The sequence below is a fragment of the Mytilus edulis genome, chromosome 12, assembly GCF_963676685.1.
Source record: "Mytilus edulis chromosome 12, xbMytEdul2.2, whole genome shotgun sequence".
Taxonomy (NCBI): domain Eukaryota; kingdom Metazoa; phylum Mollusca; class Bivalvia; order Mytilida; family Mytilidae; genus Mytilus; species Mytilus edulis.
The window spans coordinates 62,262,787-62,285,384 of NC_092355.1; the positions used below are offsets into that span (position 1 = coordinate 62,262,787).

The following is a 22,598-nucleotide window of genomic DNA, read 5'->3' on the forward strand; positions in this document are numbered from 1 at the left end:
TGGTACTAACAACTCTCAAAAAATTAATGTTTATACTTGAACTTGCCGGGATCGTTTTTCTCCGTTCGAAACCGCCACCCCGTGTCAAACATAGCCGACATACAGTATATGGCGTTCTACACGGTGTTATTGTACTATAAAGGTAGAAAAATAATGAAAAGTAATATTGTAATATGTATTTGAAATTCAATTTGTTTTAGATTCGTTTAGTCTATTCTACAAAAATAAACGTAAATTTAAGGACCATATTTTGAAAGGTGACAAAAAAGGGGAAGTAACTCAAATTGTTTGTAAACAACTTTCGTACATTAACTAGGCCGTTATATTAGTTTTCTCGTTTTTATTGTTTTGAATTGTCATTTCGGGGTCTATTATGGCTGACTATGAGATGCGGACTTTACTCATTGTTACAGACCGTGCGGTAACCTAATTTCTGTGTCATTTGGTCTCTTGTGGAGAATTGTCTCATTGGCAATCCGCATATATTCTTTTTTTTATTTGAAATACACATATTATTTTAGACCTAAAGCTAAGGTAATTAGTGTGTTTGACACCAAAGCTATCAAGAGAAGCCATACACTTAATGGGTCAGTTAAATTGACAGTACAATACATTGACAACTCAAGATATGAACCCTACAAAAATCGAGTGTGGAATCAGGTACTTCGGACGGGTAAGGAATTCCTGTCCCACATGTGACACCTACAGTATTGATCATGCGAGTAAAAATCAGAAAAAAACCTCGATTTCTGAAATGTCAAAAGCGAGGAATAGAGAACCGGATGGTGGTTACAATAATGTGTACCTCTAATGGTATATGAACATAGCTGTAACTTCCACACGCTTCAAAAGTAAGCCCACCAAACAAATAGCTCAGCATTTCATTTATTTACATCAAATACAATTGTGTTATCAAAGATTGACCAAAAATAAATTTGAACGCATTTCTGTTAATGTTTAAAACATGTGAACACCGTTTAACAATACATTGATAGACTAAAACAGCAAAAGCAATGTAGTTGTGGTAGTAACACAGATATCTACGTTGTCAAGGTATTACGTAGCTCAAGAGAGAAAGCCCGTAGTTTTAAATCAGTATTGGCAACTGAGTTATTGTTAAAATGTTAGGAGGATTTGTCTAATATGTATCCCATCACTCAACTGCCAGACTTTTGTCTTAAATATCGTTTGAAGAAACAACATATTAATTTTGAAGAATAATACATAATGTTGCATTTGATTAATGTCAATAATAATTATAACTTTTAGTAAAATATTTTAAAAAGGCCGTTGCAGTTTATTTCACGATGTTATCTTAACAGGTCACACGAACTATGTTCTAAATAAGTTTTTAAGTTTGACAATACAGTTCTTTTGCAACAATGTCATGTGACTTTAACATAGATTTCAAGGATGTATTTATTCACTTAAATAGCTATGCAGGTTATTGATTTGTACAATGTCTATGTATATCTATGTTCAGAACATGAATTCAAATGCCAGTGCTTGCCACATATTATACTATTTTCACATAAAGGATATAAAACCCTGGGCTTACCTTTATAAGTTATATTCATCTAGGTGTATCAAGGTCATGAACATACAATAAACCTTTTCAGCAAACGAATACTTTACTCAAATCCCAAATAATTTTATTCACATCAATTATTATCTTAATTGTAATTCTACTTCATTTTCATTGACACATGTTAAACATCTAATTATCAATTAATTTGTTTAGCAGATAATACTTCATATGACGCAAGTTCCTAATTTATTTATTGATTGAAAACGACATACAATGTGGATTCATTTACTTTCGTGGATTCATTTATTTTCGTGGGTATCAATTTTCGTGGATTGCTGAAAACCTGCATATTCGTGGATATTTGATTTCGTGGTTTTGCCAATCTCTGTATACAAAGCCTATTGAAAATTAGATATTTATTGAACATTTGAATCCGTGGTTCACCTGTTCCCACAAAACCCACGCACGAAAATTGGTATCCAACGAATAATAATGAATTTACAGTAATTTGTAGGGACTTTTAATATCATTAATCTTGCAAATGATAAACTATTTTATCATATATACTATTTATTAATTTTGTTAAATAAAAAGAAGCAGGAAAATCAGAACTATTGTGACGGCTCATCCTTAGAATATTTCTTCTTTCATTCTTTTTCACATGACCCTCTCGAAAAACATGCTTTTTCATCGCTAGCTTATAACAATTTTAACGAACGACTATGATACTATAACTTCAATGGGGTTATAACCTTCTTCAAACTTTGATAACAATTTTAATAACAGATTATTTAACTTCCCTAAGAGTGATTACAAGGGTCATTGAGAAGGTGTTGAAATCCTACAGAAGATTGTAAAACACCACTGTACCAAGTTTTGGAAGGGTTGGCTCCTTTAAACGAGCTTTATCCCACCACATTCTGTATGTGCCTGGAGCTTGTTTTTAGTGGTTGTCATTTGTTGCTGTGTAAAATATTTGTTTTTCGTTCATAATTTTGTACAAACATTAGTCTTCTCGGTAGAATTGTTTTACATTTGTCATTTCGGGGCCTTTTATAGCTGACTATGCGGTGTGGACTTTGCTCATTGTTGGAAGCCGTACGGTAACCTATATTTGTTAATTTCTGTGTCATTTGGTTTCTTGTGGAGAATTTATTAGCTATCCAATTGTGAACATCTTCACAATACACATAGATTTATATATAAGAGAAGAAAAGATGGAAAAGTGGAGGGGACTTTTTGAACTCTCCGTCGTCATTTATGAAACAGATATTTAATAACTGTTGACGGGTGATTGGGTCCATGAAATTTTCGAAGGAATAATTCTATATTTACCACTCGGAACTATCGGTTTAAAAGCCTGTGTTTAAATCGAACTTGACTTTATAAAGTACGGTTTATCTCTCCCGAAGACACGATACTTGTATCTGCGTTGGCCTTAATTCCTAACAAATATAACTTTTTCATATAAACATTCTTATTGTGTGTTATAATTGTAGCTCTTTTGGAAACGTTGGCCATTGTTATCGACTTAATACTTGCACATTTATCTGTAGCGATTAATGATAACTTCCGGGGACGTCAACAGTGAGCGGGGTAATTATTACCTTATAAGATTCGCCTCCAGGATCCCTGTGATATTGCCGTGGTCAAAACCAGTCATATTTAACTGCTCTTTATAAACTTGAAAAATATTTCGATTTTACAATATACACCAAATAATAAAGATGGAGGAAACATTGTTTTTACAGTGCCAATTTGAAATATTAATAAAGTTAAATATGTTTTATATACGCGAATGGCTAAGTTATACTTTACCAAACGTATAAATATACTTTCTTATGTGCTCTATATCGCTTAAGGCTATATGCAGTGACCTTAACAATGACACCTTTGTCAGGCATTAGGTAATCGTATAACGCAAGTACAAAGGAAAATAGTAATGAAAGAACGGGTAAAAAAACCGTTGAAAGTGTCGGTTAGTGTATGGAAGGTATATACTATGAAATTTAGAGCTAGGACTTGCCCCGAGCACTTAATTTCATAGTATATACCTTTCCATACACTATCCAATTTAGCACATATTTACAACTTGAGTAATCCTGTAAGTAGTTTATTCATATGTTTTGGCTGACTAGGTGTGGCTCATTACGTAGTTTTGTAAATCTACTCACTAGTATTATTGTAAAATATGTGATTTTAAAAGGCCCTTGACTCCAGAATGAAAAGATGGTAGCTGCTGGTATAAGTATGTTTATTGATATAAAGCGGTGTTTTACTATATAATTACTTCTTTACATAGTAAGATGACAAAATAAATTGACCAAAAGCAGGCAATAATTAAATTGCAGTGAATGCTTAACATTTTTTTTTTTTTTTTTTTTATTTCACTTTAAAACTAAAACTATAATACATTTAACACATATAGATAGTTTGAAGTGGTGGATTTAAAAAGGTGGAGGGGGTGTGGAATACGCATTTTTCGTGATGATCAATGCATTTGAATGGGGACAAACAGTTTGACCCCCCCCCTTTATCTTTGGTTGGAACCCCTTTTAAAAAATGACTGGATCTGCCCCTGGTATGTACCCATAGGTAGTCTAGTGGATAGTTAACATGCATAAAATATTTGTCACTGGACATTAAGTAACCAATAATCAATCGATACAAGTCGAAATAGATTTCCCTTCCCAAGGTTTCAAGGTTCACTCTTATTTGTGTACAAAGCAATTGCATGGAAAAAAATGGCATTGTACTCTAATCAAGGTATAAAGAGCCATATTTGTTACTCTTTATTTAAACGAAAGAAACTTTTAATCGTCAAAAACATTTTTAGATCAAAAGATTAATTAGTAGGATGTAACAAAAATTGAAAACTGATCACAAACTATTCAGTTTAATTTGGAACACAGCATTTATTTCAAAATAGCCAAGAGCAATTTTTGTTTTAATATCTTGATTACGATACCATAAAATCGTACCCTTGTGGTCATTCATGCGTAGTTACTTAATACACGGAATAAGACTTTAAGTATGTACTATGAAAATAAGAAGGCACATATAGGCAATTTGATGGGAAGAGAAGTTGTCAGTATGTGCTAAGGATATAGAATTAACCAAATAGGAGGTAATAATTTAAAATATACCAAATCATTTAAAACTGTTATAACAGCGAAAATTTGTAAAATGGGAACGCATGAAAAACATCATAAAAAAATATAATGCGCTCTATTATTACATCATTTTCATGTGTTCCATGTGAATTGTTTTTCATTATTTAAGAGTCGGTAAACTTCGGAACCAAATAAGGAAGGTTTATTTGTAATGAATGAAATATGTATTGTGGATTATAATATTTTGACTACCACCATTGATTGTCTTCTATTAGTCTTTGTTGAATTTGCACTTTTCAAAAACATTGTGCAGAATTTATCTTTGTTGCAAAGGAAGAAATACTGTGCATGAATAAACTTTAATCATGTGCAAAATTACAGACATAATTTCACATAACATTGCATTGCATATAAGAAAACACCATGATGTTAACCAATAAAATTTCACCCTTTTCCAGTATTCAAGCTTTAGTAACCATGTAACATCAAGTTTCCAAAATATATTATAGAAATGCAAAATGAAAATATAATCGAAACACCAAAGATATCTGTTTATGACAATTTTTTTACTGCAATGAAATGTAGAATTAATTTCCTACAACTATCCAATTCAAGCTAACCTTTTTTTCGATCTTTTTTCGTATGCAACCGTACATGACGTACTATGAGTTGGTGGTATAACAAATGAAACAGCTGCATTTACAAAACGCAACATATACTTACAATTATTCAAATAGTAAAATCTTAAAAAAACGTTTTTTTTCACAACAGTACTTATTTATTAAATCATAGCCTAATAAAAGAAATCACTGTATCTACCAGTACTTTCTATTACAGTACATTTACTACCCATCCTAACCCTTGTTAAGATTTTTTAAGAATTAAAAAAAAAAACTTTGATGATTGTAAAGCCTCGGTCACACCTTACCGGATAGCACGAACGGACGCCTAACGGATGAAAATAAAAGTTGTCCGTTGACAAAATTGTTATCTGTTGGGAGTCCGTTGATGTACTGACCGAATAAAATGGACGTGTAACGGATGCATAACGGACACACTCCGGATAAGCAACGTACGAGAAACGGACACGTACCGGACAGAACGGATATCGAACGTGCATCCAACGGACGAGTACCGCATAAAACGGATACCTAACGGAAGCGTACCAGATAAAACGGATGAACAAGATATACGGAAAAATCAAAAGCGACAATAATAATACAATCATGTAAATCGCATATATATTCAAAATGTTTCTGTGTAACTGGTTTTGGTTTATTCTTCAAAATTCCGCCAAAGGGCAGTGTCTGGCCTGAATAGACCTTTTCAACAACTCTCGACACCTACAGTTGAGAACGACTACGACAGGTAAAATGTTAGGGGTCGGCTCAAAAGTTGAAAAATAAATGAGATCATTATTGATTTCATTGCTTTCATTGACAGTTATACAATTTGGAAATTAGTATGGCGTTCATTACCACTGAACTAGTATATATTTGTTTAGGGGCCAGCTGAAGGACGCCTCCGGGTCTGGGAATTTATCACTACATTGAAGACCGGTTGGTGACCTTCTGCTGTTGTTTTTTGCTATGTTCGGGTTGTTGTCTCTTTGGCACATTCCCGATTTCCATTCTCAATTTTAACTTTCCCACAGAGTCAAAATAACATGTATTTTTTTCATTTCTTTTAAAGAAAATGATGGACTGTAAGTCACATTTAATTTTTGTAGCCGTTGAGCTTCTAGCTGTCCTGGTGGAATTTGGAAAATGAAAAGAACAAAACATGTTTTATTGTACTTGATATTTGATTAAACAATGTTTTATGTCTGTTGACAAGGGCCGCAAATGTTCCCAAAATGCTTGCTAGTTTTGGCCTTAGGTGCCTTGGGTGTCTCCATAATGTACTCAATACTTTGTTTCTTTTCACCAAATTGGTGTTCCACTTGAATTCTGTATTCACCAATCACGCGATTAAATTTTCTTCTCTTTCTCTTCAAATCTTCTGGCTAACGATTAATTTGAGGTGTTGTAAAGGGTGTATGTAAGGTATGACAAAACCTCCCTTATGTATGGTGATAGATGAGATAAAAAAAAAACTAAGTACGAAACAAAAATTGAAAAATGTACATATACAAAACCAAAGCTATGTACCAGAAATTTGATATAGAGAAACAAATTCTGACCCAGTAAAAACAAAACACAAATAGCAATGACGACATTTGATCATCTTCTTGAAAGAAACCAAAAAGAAATTTTCAGGAACAGGGGAAGGACACTACGACGAAGGCACAAGGTATGTTGTTTTTCGGTATATCAGCCGTTGGTCTCCAAACCCCTGCTTGGCACTGTCCAAAAAGATTTTGCAATGTCAACAAGCTCTTTAGTATAAACTAACAACTTGAAATATAAATTCGATACGAAGGAATGTACAATAAAATGCACTGCTTAAACACTGAAACGAGAATTCAATAATATTTTTTTTTCAAAATTCATCAAGGAAAACATCAACACTAACAAGATACTATGAAGCAGAGAGGTCCGTCGTTGATAAAAAAAAAAAGAAAAAAAAGAATAGATGTGAAATTTTTATTCGACCTTAAAAATCAATATGTGATTATCCCTCCAGAAATTGTATATGTACATCAACTAAGGTGAAGATCGGTTGAAAAACACCAAGTTGGTCGTGTTCACAAGTGTGATACGGATGGACGGACAGTCCAGTAATTATTTTTCATCACTCTGAAAAAAATCATAAAAAATCTTTTACACCAACAAATTCATCATTATTGGCATGCGGCAAATATTTGGCGACTCACATACTCATAAATTGAAGAGAATGCGGATCAGGATGCAGAATGACTGCATTTTTTTTTCAATTCAACATGCAAAAGAAGAATATGACAGAGACATATATTTATTTATTTATTTATTTGGTTGATATATTTTATGAAGCTATATAGTCAAGACAGTATATACCCGCAAATCCAATATGTTACGTAATGATAATCATGATGGTTTTGTCTTTGAGACGACCCATCCATTTAACCTGTAAACTGTAGGTGTCATTGGTCGGTGTCGAGAGTTGTTAAAAATGTCTAATAAGAGCTGCTTGATTGTTGAGACGTGCCTATACTCTAAGATCGATTATGAATAATAAGAATTCATGAACCTTAAGAAATCTGACAAACCAATAATTGGCATTTCTGATGTGAAATTTTCAATTGGCATTTATCCGATTCAGATCCGTTCTTCATCCGTTTTATCCGTTATACGTCCGGTAGAAGTACGTTTCTCATCCGTTAAACATCCGTTTTATCCATTAAACGTCCGGTAGAAGTCCGTTGGTGAATTTATCTTCCAGACCTCCAACGGATGTATAACGGAAACGTAACGGATACAAAAAGGAAACGAAACGGACGAGTAACGTACAAAACAAACGCCTAATGTCCGTTGAACGTCCGTTCATAGTTTTGAACATGCTCAAAATTTTCCACCGGACAGAACGAACGCCGACGGATAAAACGTACGCTTAACGGACATGCAACGTATATGGACGGACGTCTAACGGACATTAATGGATTGAAAAAAAAGTAATCCGTTAGTCGTCCGTTCGAGCTATGCGTTAAGGTGTGACCGAGGCTAAAGTAAACTAAACTCATCATAGATACCAGGACTAAATATTATATATACGCCAGACGCGCGATTCGTCTACAAAAGACTCATCAGTGACGCTCGAATCCAAACAAGTTAAAAAAAAACCAAATCAAGTACGAAGTTGAAGAGCATTGAGATCCAAATTTCGTAAAAGGGTTGCCAAATACAGCTAAGGTAATCTACGCCTGAGGTAGAAAGCCTTAGTATTAAAAAATTCAAAATTTTGTAAACAGTTAATTTATAAATATAACAATATCAATGATAATCCATGTAATCACAAAAAGTGGTGACTGCTGGGCTTGTGATACCAGGACTAAATATTATATATACGCCAGACGCGCGATTCGTCTACAAAAGACTCATCAGTGACGCTCGAATCCAAACAATTTAAAAAAAAAACAAATCAAGTACGAAGTTGAAGAGCATTGAGATCCAAATTTCGTAAAAGGGTTGCCAAATACAGCTAAGGTAATCTACGCCTGAGGTAGAAAGCCTTAGAATTAAAAAAATTCAAAATTTTGTAAACAGTTAATTTATAAATATAACAATATCAATGATATTCCATGTAATCCGTCCGTTAACTTTTACAAAAATCTTCTCCTCTGAAACTACTCGGTAAAATTGAACAACACTTGGCCTAAGTCATGCTTAGAGTATCTTATTAAAAAAAATGTACCCAAAGACACAGCCTACCAACCAAGATGGCCGTCATGGTGTAAAATGTAGATTTTGGCTTATATCTCTGAAACCAAAGCATTTAGAGGAAATCTTATTGGGTGTAAATTGTTCATCAGTTCAAGATCTATCTGCCCTGAAATTTTTAGAAAAATCAAACAACATGTTGTTGGGCTGCGGTCCATGAATTAATAGTTAAAAGAACATCTTGCAGTTTTTTGTTATATTTCTCATTATTATTATAGATAGAGATAATCTGTAAACATCAAGAATGTTCAGTAAAGTAAGATCTGCAAATTAGTCGAAGTGATAAAAAATGTTAATTGATCCTTTTTAAAAAAAATTGCCAAGTAAAATTAAACTTAGCCAAATTCTTATTTGAGTATCTTGACTGAAAATATTTATCTGATGACGCTGCCCTACAACCAACATGGTCACGATGGGTAAAAGTAGAATTATTCACTGTTATTCTTGTTCTGAAAACCATTGTTATATCTTTTTTTCAGCATACTTACATCGGGTGAATGCCCCCAAGACCAGACAGGTTAGTCAGGATCAAGACCCTTGTCCAAATTCTTTTTCAAAGTTTAAAAAAACATATAAAGGCATTTTCAGCATTTTATAGGACCTGGGTGAAATAAATTTTGAAGCGGAAGAAAGGAAATTTTGCATTTTTTGTTAATTATTTTGAATATCATTATAGAATAAGATATACGATAAACAGCAAAACTATAAAGCAAAAGTTAAAAAATTAAACCAAACCAGGCCTCAATTAGTATTAGAGTAACTTATGATTTTAACCGTATTTTACATGATTTCCAAAACCACAGTAGAAACCGGTTAACGACACAGTCTTTTGAGAGCCTCCAGTTGTATAACCTTGACAAAAAAAAATTGATGTTGCTAAAAATTTTCATAAAAAAAAAACAGGACAACATTACAATTGCAAACACATACTTTGATTGGAATAGAATAAACGAAAAATGCTTCAATCCAAAAACATGCAAATAATTATTATAATTCTATTTCAATTGATATTTACTTCAGATAGACAAATTAAAGTTTGTTCTGGGAATCAAACATGTTAGGCGATATTAATACACTACAAAGCATAACATATATGTTTATTATGATACTTGATAGATAGTTGAAACGTTATTCCACACAGTACACGTTGTTTTCTTTTTTTTAAGCTGCAAGCCCTATTGTCTATTTTAGATTATTTCGTTGTTGTGAATTTACAGTACTATATCCTTTCGATATAGATTTTTGATTCATCTGGATTAAGTGCCGATACATTAGAAGGCATCTTTCACAGACCCCTGCCGCGAAGGTATTTAAATTATTGTTTATGCGTCGGGAAACCATACGTCGAGTCTTATCTGCAGAATGTTACGTTGGATTTTGCAATAAGGAGTTGAAGATGAGTGGTGAAAAACAAACTTTTTTTGTCATTGAAATTGGGAAGGAATAATAAAGAAACTATATTGTACTTAACTTTTTCTTTTAAAATGATACTTTCAGGACCCGAACACAATAATGGATAACGGCTACAACATGCACATAGGAGCTGCTACCATGGAAGGATACAAAGAATGAATATTATCTTATTTAGAAATTCGGACCACGGATTTCAAAGTGTTATATCAGTGTATCTTTAACAACCAATTATATGGCAGAACACGCAATAGTTCAGTGACTGTTCAGTGCTGACATATAGGTCATAATAATGCTCCTATCTTTTCACTTTATAACTTTTAATTCGTACGGTGTAGTGTTGGAGCATTTTAATCCCCGAACGTGTATATAGTCTGATAATTACATTTGGAAGTTTATCATATTTTATTTCTCAAACTTAAGTAAGGTTTAATAATGTATATTCCCATGATGCATCCTTCTTCCTCTCGGCTTTCATTAATGCAAGACGACTTTTTGAATTCAATTTTTTAAATCTATCAACATCAACGGTTACGAACAATTTCTAACGCAAATAATTAATTCTTATTGGCACAAAGTGCAAAGAGAAGATCATATATGGATGATTTGCATGATTTAGGGACAGAAGTCCACAAAGATGCATCGTCTGCTACGGCAGACCATGCTACCGGCCAAGATGGCAAAAAATGTCTAAGAGAATATAAGATTCCCAAAAAGACTCGCACAAGCAAATACGATTATAGAGAATCCTCAGATGACGATTCCGAGACCGACCCATATGAGGAGCATAGCTCCGAAGAAGACTGTATTTCGGGCTCAGAAGCTGAAGGCGGGGAAATTATGAAATCGAAAAGTCGCAGAAGCGATTGTGCCAAATCAGGAGTATCTGATGACAAATCGGAATGTGAGAGATTCGATCCGTTGGATAAGGAGTCCGAACTATTTATGTCTGGCAGTATGGCAAGGTATGTGCAGACGTATTTTAGTACTTACATGAGTAAAAGTTGCTTGAAAGAAAAGGTTCTTGGTGATTCACCCGTCCCTTCAAACACCATACTTTCGCCTCCTTCAATCGACAAGTTCATTGAAGACTTGATAGGAAATCGAAAGGCTTGGCGATCCATGAAACTGCATGATAACAGTTTGAAATTTATTCAAAAGAAAGTAGCTCTAATAATGGGCCCTCTTTTCAAAATGTGGCAAGAAATCGATGGAGCGAATCACGGGAAAGAAACATCCGAGATGTCCATTACAGATGTACTGAATCTAATTGAACGAACAGTGCTCTTGGTGGGACAAGTAAATGTGGCATGACTTTACGAAAGGAGAATAAATTTCATGGCCAAAATTCTGAAAGGCATGAAGCAAGCTAAACAAACTTTGTCGCATAATCAAATCATGTTAACTGAGTCCGGAGAGGCCCTTTTCGGGGACAACTTTTATAATGTCCTTGACAAGAAAAGCAAGAACAGGAAAAGAGCCAGGGAAATGGAAAAAGAAATGGGTCTTGAGACGAAGAGTAGGCGAGTAGACAAGACGCCCTTTCAGACCGGCCCATCCGGTTACCAACAAAGTCAGACGGGTGGATCTGGTAGGGGCCGTACATTTAACTCGTCAAATGAACAGTCCAAATGGTTCCCAAAATCTGGATTTATACCAGAAAAAAGAAAACCAGCTGGTCTCAAAAAGAGAAGTTACGTATCTGGTAAACAATTGTCAAACGTTTTCATTGGTAGACGATCAGGTGTCAAAAGTGCAAAACATAGCATTGAATGTCCACCAAATAGTAAAAGATCTGAATTTTGTAAAGGTGAATCAATCAGATATACCCCTGGGTGGTCGACTTCAATTTTTCGGGGAAAATTGGAGGAAAATAACCTCAGATCAGAAAATTCTAGAGAACATAACACAGTACACAATAGAATTTCTAGAAATGCCCGTACAAGAAACGGTATATACCCCACTCTTTGCGAAAACAGAACGCACATGCATAGAGGGGGAAATAATAGACATGTTGAGAAAGGGGACTATAGAAAAAGTGAAAACGTCCAATCCCGGTCAATTTCTCAGCCATAACAAAAGTGTGAAATATCAACATTTCAAAATGGAAGGGTTCCAAACGGTAAAAACATCTCCTAAAAAGAGGGACTGGATGGTCAAGCTGGACTTAAAAGAAGTGTATACATGTCTACCGGTGTTAAAATTGCACCGAAAATATCTGCGCTTTCAACATGGTCAAAAGATGTACCAATATCAAACACTTCCGTTCGGCCTGGGGTCCGGCCCAAGAATATTTACAAAAGTAATGAAACCCATTGTTGCACTAATGAGGCGCATAGGCATGCGGATAGTAATTTATTTGGACGACATTCTAATCCTAAACTAGTCAAAACATGGTTTAGTGAAGGACCAAAACATATTAGTGTGGACACTTCACTGTCTGGGTTGGATAATAAATTGGTCAAAATCTGTAACAGAGCCGTCGCAAACTATAGAATTTTTAGGGATGATAATAGACTCCATGGAGATGAAAGTTTATCTCCCGGAGGCGAAATACAAATCAACAGTTCAAAAATGCAAACATATGCTAGAATCCCTCCAAGTCTCTATTCACGATCTAGCAAGTCTGATAGGTACTCTGAACGCGACTGCAGAAGCAGTAATCCCGGCGTCCCTTTATGTCAGGGAACTACAAATGTTCAAAACAAAGAGTTTATTGAAAACGACACAATACCGGTCGCTTATAACACTAACGCCCGAATGTAAGAACGAGATGAAATGGTGGGCCCTACACTTAGAAAAATGGAACGGGAAATTCATAATGTCCTCAAACCCAGATTTAATTATAGAAAGCGATGCTTCATCAAAACAGGGTTGGGGAGCAGTAGATGTGGATCAAAACATCAGAATGGGAGGTCCTTGGGAAGAAACAGAAAAGGCTTTACATATAAATTCTCTAGAATTAAAAGTCGCAGACTTTGGTTTAAAGTTCTTAACAAAAGACAAAACTGAAATTCATGTTCATTTAAAAATGGACAATGTGTCCGCTGTAGCGCATATAAACAGAATGGGAGGGACACGATCCCCAATTTTACTAAACATAAGTCACGAGATATGGGAATATTGTCTACAAAGGAGAATAACTTTAACAGCCGAATACATCCCGGGGGTTCTAAACGAAATTGCGGACTGGGAGAGTCGTCACACAGAAAGTTCAAACAATTGGACTCTGAACAGGGCAATATTTCAACAGATCAACAAAATAATGGGTCCTTTGAAATTAAATCTGTTCGCAGATCGCCTGAACGCACAATTGAACAATTATGTGAGCTGGAGACCAGATCCATTTGCGATCCAAACAGATGCGTTTCAAGTGAACTGGTCGAACAATAACCCATATGCTTTTCCCCCGTTCTGCTTGATAACTCGTTGCCTAGCGAAAGGAACAAAGAACGCTCGAATCTAGTTATCATAACTCCAGCTTGGCAGTCACAAGCGTTTTACCGAATGCTATTGGAAATGTCAATATCAGCACCAATACTGCTCCCTCCAATGAGGGATTTATTGACAAACCCACAGGGCGGGACCCACCCACTAATAGAAAACAAAACCTTAAAACTAGTGGCGTGGAAAGTTCCCGGACTGAGCGAAAAGCAATGGGACTTTCGGAAGACGCTTCCAAACTCTTGGTTAACGGATGGAGGAAAGGCATCCAATCCTCTTACAACAGCTGCTGGCGACACTGGGATCGCTGGTATTTTGAACGGGACCTGGATCCCTTTCAGGCCCCTGTGGAATCTATAGCAAACTTTATTGCATATTTGTTTAAGTCTGGCTACGAGTATAGCACGTTAAATCTTTGCGGGTCAGCTATTTCGGCATTTCACAAAAATGTGTCTTCCGAAAAAATAGGCAAACATCAGTTGATTAAGCAGGTCATGGCGGGGGTTTTTAACGAACGCGCTCCTCTTCCAAGATACACAAAAACTTGGGACGTAGATATAGTTTTAAAATTTATAAGTTCTATGGGGTCGAATAAAAATTTGAGTTTGAAAGAATTGACATTGAAATTGACCATGCTTTTAGCTCTTACTTCAGCGAGTAGGTCGTCGGACATTCAGAAACTGGATATGAATTATATGAATGTTCGTACAAATGAAATTATTTTTACAATGGTAAAACTAACAAAGACTAGAAAGACTGGTTTACAACCATACCAAATAACATTTAGCTCCTTCCCGGAGAATGACAATCTTAATGTCGTTCAATGTATCTTAGACTACATTGATAAAACCGTGAGTCTTCGTCCTAATGAGTGTAATCAATTGATCATTAGTTTTATTAAACCTCACAAACCTGTCAAATCATGCACAATTGCGCATTGGTTAAAACGTATGCTAGAATCTGCTGGCATAGATACTGACATTTTCAAACCACATTCAACTCGGGGTGCGAGTACATCAAAAGCAAACAAGTTCGGAGTTTCAATAAAACAAATTATGAATATAGCAAACTGGCTATCTAGGGGAACGTTCGAAAAATTCTACCACAAACCACTAGAAACAGAAATTGAAGCAGGTAGCTTCCAATCAACTGTCCTTAAACTGTGATTATACAGAAACCAAAAAAGGAAAAGTTAAAGCAGTGTAAAAATGTTTATAAGAAAAAAAAAAAATCATAACAAAACAAAACAAAAAAACAATTTGATAAATCTATTTGTATATAGTGTAATATAGTGTATATAAATAAATAATTAAACAACTTTGAACATACATTATTAAACCTTACTTAAGTTTGAGAAATAAAATTGAAAATAAGTGCACGAAATGCACGCAATGAAATTAAGATTTTATGATCAAACTTAAGTAAGGTATGGTTCCCACCCACCCGACCGCTTTATTTGGGCGTGTGTATTTACATATATTCATTAAGATTTATAATCGTATTTCCTTTGTTTTGCAGTACATCTTTCAAAAAGGATTAACGGATGAAGACAAGAGAGATTGTTGTCAGCTAATATAAAAAAGAAGACGAAAAAGACAGTTTATAGAACTTTTATTTCGTTGGGACAGTTAGCATGCAGAAACAATATTTGATTTCGTTATTACAATTTTGTAGAACAGACCACATTTGTTATATACAACTGGAAGTAATAAAATGATTGATTAAGAAGTTCTTTTTGAAATGGCATTTTAATTGATGGAAAAGGGTACTTTTGTCAATGAGATAACTCCATCGTTACTTTTGCATACTGAGGAAATTAGGCAATGTTTTAAAGAAACTCAAACACAAATAAAAAAAAAAAAAGAAAGAAGAAAAATGATAAATTTAAATCTTTCCATATTCAGCCTCGTTAAGAAGGATGCATCATGGGAATTTTCCCATGAGCCATAGCTTTGAAGGGCTTTATATGGGGAATTCAGGAAGAATACATTATTAAACCTTACTTAAGTTTGATCATAAAATCTTAATTTCTTTGTCAACGATAAAATTCTCAGTACATTCTAATCAGGTTCAGATATTATTCAATGTTACAGGGATATAAGTATCCCTTACATACCTACATAAGAGTTATTTCTTTCAGAACGTCAGGTCACCCAGACGATACCAAGTTTCAATGAAATTTGCTTCAAGGTCATTAATTTCCCGATTGAAATGCAAACTATAATTATATTTCTAAGATTTTCATGAGATATAATAATGCATTGACCTTCAATTCTAATTAAATAACATCTCTTTAAAGTACACCCCTGAATAAAAAAATGTTACAACCCAGGTAATACCTTACTGCGCATGCCCATAGGTAACATCGTATACCCCGGGCTACAATAGATCGACTTTCAATTTAGTTTTCTTTGAGTAAAGACGTTTTTTTTTCAAATTATTTAAAGGTTAGTGGGTTTATTATTTTAGTTAGCATGGCTAACGACCAACTCAATGACATTCCGTTAGGGATGTCTACACCGTCTCGAGAGAGCGGTGCATTTGATTCGGAAGACCATAGGGTCAATGAAGAAAATGTAAGTTTTACCGCAGTGGCGATAGAAACTGATAAGGTAGTCGAGTCTTTGGGCTCTTCTCACAAGTCGAGGAGAAATATCTCTTCTAGTCAAGATGATGAAATGTCGTTGGTCGACGGGACAGAAGAAGATGTCAGACAGAGCTGGTCTGACCTTGATACCAAAAACCCTAAACGGAAACGGGACGATTCCGGACCTAGCAGAAAAGGTAAGATTAAACACAGGACAGTTGTTAATCATTCTAGCAGTTCCTCTGAAAATACTAGTAGCAGTAAATCATCTTCTAGTAACTCTGAATCAGAGAGTTCAGAAGACAATAAAGCGTTTGACAAAGAACCTTCTTTGTCTAAAGATAAAAAAGAAAAAGTACCATCTCATATTACCAAATATATAGAGAAGTAATAGCTAAACTAAAGGGTATAAGTAAAAAGACGAGACAAGATATGTCTTTGAATTGGCCTATTCCTTCGTCTAAAGGGTTATTTAAAGGCTCTTGAAAGAGATAGATTTTTAGAAAAATTATTTTCAAGGTAGAAAGTGGAATGCTAAACTAGAAAGAAGTAAAATTAACACACAGCTACGCATTCTAGATGTTATGGGTCCTCTGTCCCGTTTATGGTCTGAAGCACATAGGATTAAGAAAGATAATCAAGGTATGGACCCTGCTGATGTAATTCAGTTTACACAGAGGGCTATTGTGCTAGCTTGTAATACTCACTATGTTTATAACACTGACAGGAGAAAAGCAATGTTAGTTAAAACTATGCCAGATAGTCTAGATTTTTTAAATGAGAAGAAAGGCAAGAAAGCTTTGGCAAAATCTAAGGGTCAACTTTTTGGTAATAAATTTCTAAAATCTTTGGCTAAAGAAAACAAGGATAACAAAGAACTTAGAGAAATGTTGTTGTTTTCTAACAAGAAAAAAACATGCTGGTAAACCTCATTTTAATAGAAAAAATGATCATTTTTTTCAGCAGGGGCCCACAAACAACCTGCAGTCTGTGGGCGGCAGACAAGCTCTCCATCCACAAGTTTCAGGGAAGAGACCTTGGCAGGGAAACCAGTCACAGAACAGACAGGGGAACAGTTATGGTCAGCGCCAGAATCAGCGCCAGAACCAGACCCAGAACCAAAGCCAGACCCAACCTCAGAACAACCAAGTGTTCAAGAAACCTGCAAACCGATAGAACGGGTAGGTCAAGAGAAAACTTTAAGTCATATACAAAACTATTTCCAATTACCAATGAATTGCATTATCAATCAAAATTCTATTCCTGTAGGGGGAAGGGTAAGTCTTTTCCTACAGAATTGGAACTCAATTACAAAAGATCATTGGGTTCTCCAGTGTGTAAAAGGAATAAAATTAGATTTCTTAGCAACACCTTACCAAAATCATATACCAAATCAAGCTTTTTTCAATCAAGAGAATCAGGAACTGATAAACAAAGAAATAACAGGACTTTTGAACAAGAAGGCCATAACACAGTCTTTCCTGACAAAGGATTCGTTCATAAGCAACATTTTTTCTGGTACCAAAGAAGGGAGGGGGTCAAAGACCTGTTATAAATCTAAAAGGCCTAAATGTTTTTTTACGTTACGAACATTTCAAAATGGTGGGAATTCATTTGTTGAAAGATCTTCTTTTGAAGAACGATTGGATGGTAAAAATAGACCTAACCGATGCATATTTGACATTGCAAATAGCAAATGAACACAGAAAATACCTCAGATTTTTTTGGCAGGGAAAAATAATGGAATTCAGGTCCCTCCCGTTTGGGATTGCAGTAGCCCCAAGAATATTCACAAAACTGATGAAGGTTCCCATGACTTTATTGAGACGTTTAGGTGTACGTCTGATAGTTTACCTAGACGATATTCTAATAATGAATCAGTCATCTCTCAACAGTTTTGTCAATATTAAGTTTAGGTTTTCTGATCAATACAAACAAGTCCGTAATGGAACCTTCACAAACAATGGAGTTTCTGGGTTATGCAGTAAACTCAAAGTTGTTGACTTTGTCTCTCCCGAAGCAGAATGTAGAAAAAATAAAGAACAGTTCAAAATTGATGCTAGAACACAAGAAAGTGTCAGCAAGAGATTTAGCTCAGTTGATAGGTCAGTTAACAGCAACCAATCAAGCTGTCCTTCCAGGTCCTCTGCATTATCGCAGTTTACAAATATTGAAAACAAAAGCCCTGCATTTGGGGGGCCATTACGATCACCGAATCCAGTTAAACGTTGAAGTTCAGAACGAGTTGCATTGGTGGGTAACCAAGCTGGGGTCTTGGAACGGGAAAGCGTTACTAAGACCAGAACCACATTTAACCATTCAGTCGGATGCAAGTCTGTCGGGATGGGGAGCAACATGCCAACAGATAAGTATAGGTGGGCTTTGGATAGACGAGGAAAAATCCCTCCATATAAATCAGCTCGAGCTAAAAGCAGCAATGTTTCGCAGTACAATCTTATGCCAAAAATCTACAAAACAAGCATATTCTTATACAAATGGACAACACGACAGCAATTGTATATGTAAGCAAAATGGGGGGAACGGTGTCAAAAAAACTAAATTCAGTTTTGGGATTGGTGTCTTCAAAGGCAATTAACAATCACTGCGGACTATATCCCAGGAAAAAGCAATGTTATAGCAGACTGGGAAAGCAGGCATTATGCGGATTTCAGCAATTGGCGGTTAAGTCCGATACTTTTCAAAAGTCTCATGAAACGCATAGGCCCATGCAACGTAGATCTGTTTGCAGACAGGTCAAATACTCACCTGAATCAATATTTCAGCTGGAAGCCAGATCCCCAAGCGAAAGCGGTAGATGCCCTTCTCCAATCCTTGAGAGAGATAAAGGGTTATGTTTTTCCCCCGTTCTGTCTAATAAGTACGTGTCTGGCGAAAGTTCGGGAGGAGAACAGTCAGATAATTCTGATAACTCCAGTTTGGCAATCCCAGGCTTGGTACCTGCTGTTACTTCAAATGTCAGTAGATTACCCAGTGTTACTTCCCATGAGTCACAACACTTTATTGTCTCCCATGAAAGAGCCACACCCACTGATTCTGAACAAAACATTAAAATTAGTAGGGTGGACGGTCTCCGGAGATCATTTAACTCAATTGGAATTTCAGAAGAAACTAAAGAATTACTCCTTGGGTCTTGGAAATCGGGAACAAGATCTTCTTACGACAGTGCCTGGAATAAGTGGTCTAGCTGGTGTAACTCACGGGAAATTGATCCCTTTTCAGCACCTTTGGCCGCTATCTTAGATTTTTTGACTTGGATGTATAAAGAGGGGTATCAATACAGAACTTTAAATGTTCACCGTTCGGCCATATCTTCAGTCCTGCCATATATCGGTGGCGTCCCAATTGGTCAATTACCTATAGAAAAACAATTAATGAAAGGTGTTCTACAAAATAACCCACCTTTACCAAAATACCAATTTTCATGGGATTTGGATATTGTTCTCAAATATTTATCCGCTTTACCAATAAACAAAAAACTTGATTTTTCAGTTTTAAGTAAAAAGTTATCAATTTGATTGGCTTTGGCAGCGCCTAAAAGAATATCTGAAATTGCAAGGTTAGACAGAAGATTCATGTCCAGAAACAAAAGTAGTATAATTTTTCATTTATCGGGTCTGTCTAAAACACAAAAAGATTGCAATAATAGATCAGTGAAATACTGCAAATTTTCAAAGAAAAAATTATGTGTTATTTCTTGTATACATGAATATGAATCGAGAACGGAACATTTAAGGCCTGTTAGTAAACATGAACCTGATCCTTTATTAAGGTCAACTAAGAAACCTTTTAAAGGTCTATCTTCACAGACAGTTGGAAATTGGATTAAATGGATTATGAAGGAGGCAGGAATCGACATCTCATAGTTTCAAGCCAATTCTTGTCGCATGGTATCAACTAGCAAGGCAGCTATGAGTGGCATCAGTATGGATGATATTTTGTCAATGGCAGATTTGTCCAACACTAGAATGTAGAACGTTTAATAAATTTTATTTTAGGACTAATGAAAAAGCGGGTTTTGCAGATGAAGTTTTAAAAATGGTAAGCTTGCCTTAAACGTGCATTATTATATCTCACGAAAATCGTAGAAATATAATTTCAGATTTTATGAGGGCGCAAAGCGCCCGAAATGAAATATTGATTATATGATAAGAATAGAGTGAGATATAATAATGCATTTCCCACCCATCCCACCCAAATGCATTATTATAGAGAAATTAAATACATTGCAAATAGATGTGGTATGATAACAATAAGACGACTCTTGATCTAAGTATTTCTAAACATTATTTATAAAATATAAAATGTTACACAGAATGTTTATTCTCGAATGCAAACTTGAAATATACATCTATATCATTATATTTTTCAGAAAGGATAGAGTTGGATGGACATGTATATGACTGGTATTCCAAACAATATTTGCAGTATTGTAGCAGTGTGGCGGAATATGATAAACATTTATATGCAGTTTTTTCGTGGACTATAAAGAAATTACTGACTTTACCGTGTATACTCTGTGAAATATTTTAATGACCATTTGACAATACAAATGATTATTTTCTGTAGTTATTTTTTTTAAGTAACTGCCTTATATCTATTCAGTCCAAACAGTTCAGTTCAGATGTTTGGTCAGACTTCACAGGTCGTAATACTTGGTCTTGTTGGATTTTGCTTTTTGCTAAGTGAATTGATAATTGGTATTTTGTGTGTCAATTTGTTTATTCATTATCCAGAGGCGTAGAAATATGTCTATGGTAAAAACTATATCCATTGTTTACTGAATCGGTTACTTTCGTAGCAGATCTTTTGATCAAGAACATGATATTTTATTGGTTCAGATCATTGGTTTTTGTTGTTTTATATCAAACATAATTGTTTGAAGTTTAAGGTTTGGCTTCATTGACGGTCAATATATTGTAGCCCGAGGTATACGATGTTATCTATGGGCATGCGCAGTAAGGTATTACCTGGGTTATAACATTTTTTATTCAGGGGTGTACTTTAAAGAGCTGTTATTTGATTAGAATTGAAGGTCAATGCATTATTATATCTCACTCTAATCTTATCATATAATCAATATTTCATTTCGGGCGCTTTGCGCCCTTATAAAATCTGAAATTTACTGTAACATTTAATTCGGTCGATAGTTATTGTGTGTTGTTGCCAACTGATGGTTCACTTTTAAATTTTTCATCTTTGTTGTTTTAAGGCAGTAACATTACTTCCATTCTTTCGTCTGTAGCATTTTGAAAATCCTATTGATTCACATTGTTTTGGAAATAAAACTTTGACTTATCCATGGAAGTTTGTTTTTCGTGTTACATATATGTGCATCATAATTTCGTTTTCCTTTGATCCCAGTTCTATTTTTACATTTTTATATGTCTTTTACTCTATCTAATGATGAATTGACTCAATATTTTTTTTTCTGGAGAAAAAATGCGTACTTTTTAAATGGGGAGTGAAAATTTGCATTGCCAGACAAAAGTGAAAAAAACGATATATTTGGTTTTTTTTCAGAGATACAAATGCCTTGAAAAATGTTGAAAAAACAATAAAAACAAAGCATTCCCCTTGCATATACAAAGTTGAAAAAAGTACAATAACTAACTTATAAAATGAAGTTTGTTCATACACCGAAACAATTCGTGTCTTTCTTTGTGCAGTTACAGAAATATTTCTATTGTAACTGGACAATGATTCCTTAAGTTTATATCTAGAATAATTATAGAGTTGTATTTCACATAACGAAATGAGCCGTAGGGTGTATTAAAACCTGATTGTAATCTGAAAAGAATATTTCACATTATTTGTATCTGTAAAATAGGATGAAAATACTACAAATCTTTGCAAAAAATAATATTTGTTGACGTAATATAAGTCAGATAATGCATATTTATAGGTTTTTCCTGTCGTGTCACCCGCCTCGGGGCGTCAGGATTGTTCATTTGAATTTCAATTACTGACTACTAGACAATTTAGAATTTAATGCTTCATATCTCAATTGAGATACGCATTGCAATTATAGAATCTACAATTGTTAATTGACGCTATGCACTATGCAATAAGAATTCGTAACAAGACATAATAGTTATCAAAGGTACCAGGATTATAATTTTGTACGCCAGACGCGCGTTTCG

At 34.9% G+C, this 22,598-nt stretch overlaps 1 protein-coding gene and 1 long non-coding RNA gene across 2 annotated transcripts; both read left to right on the plus strand.

Annotated features, from left to right (window-relative positions):
• Positions 1–16,324: 16,324 nt before the first annotated feature.
• LOC139497749 (uncharacterized G-patch domain protein DDB_G0278987-like) lies at positions 16,325–16,828 on the plus strand. Its single transcript, XM_071285985.1, has one exon. The coding sequence runs from the start codon at positions 16,325–16,327 to the stop codon at positions 16,826–16,828; it is 504 nt and encodes a 167-aa protein (XP_071142086.1).
• A 139-nt stretch (positions 16,829–16,967) lies between these two features.
• On the plus strand, positions 16,968–21,019 carry LOC139497916 (uncharacterized). The gene is made up of 2 exons (XR_011657766.1): positions 16,968–17,618; positions 20,828–21,019. It is a non-coding gene; the product is annotated as an uncharacterized lncRNA (long non-coding RNA).
• The last annotated feature ends 1,579 nt before the right edge of the window (positions 21,020–22,598 follow it).

Excerpts from the sequence above, each read along its gene's own strand:
- LOC139497749 (XM_071285985.1), top strand. The coding sequence starts at position 16,325 with ATGGCTAACGACCAACTCAATGACATTCCGTTAGGGATGTCTACACCG.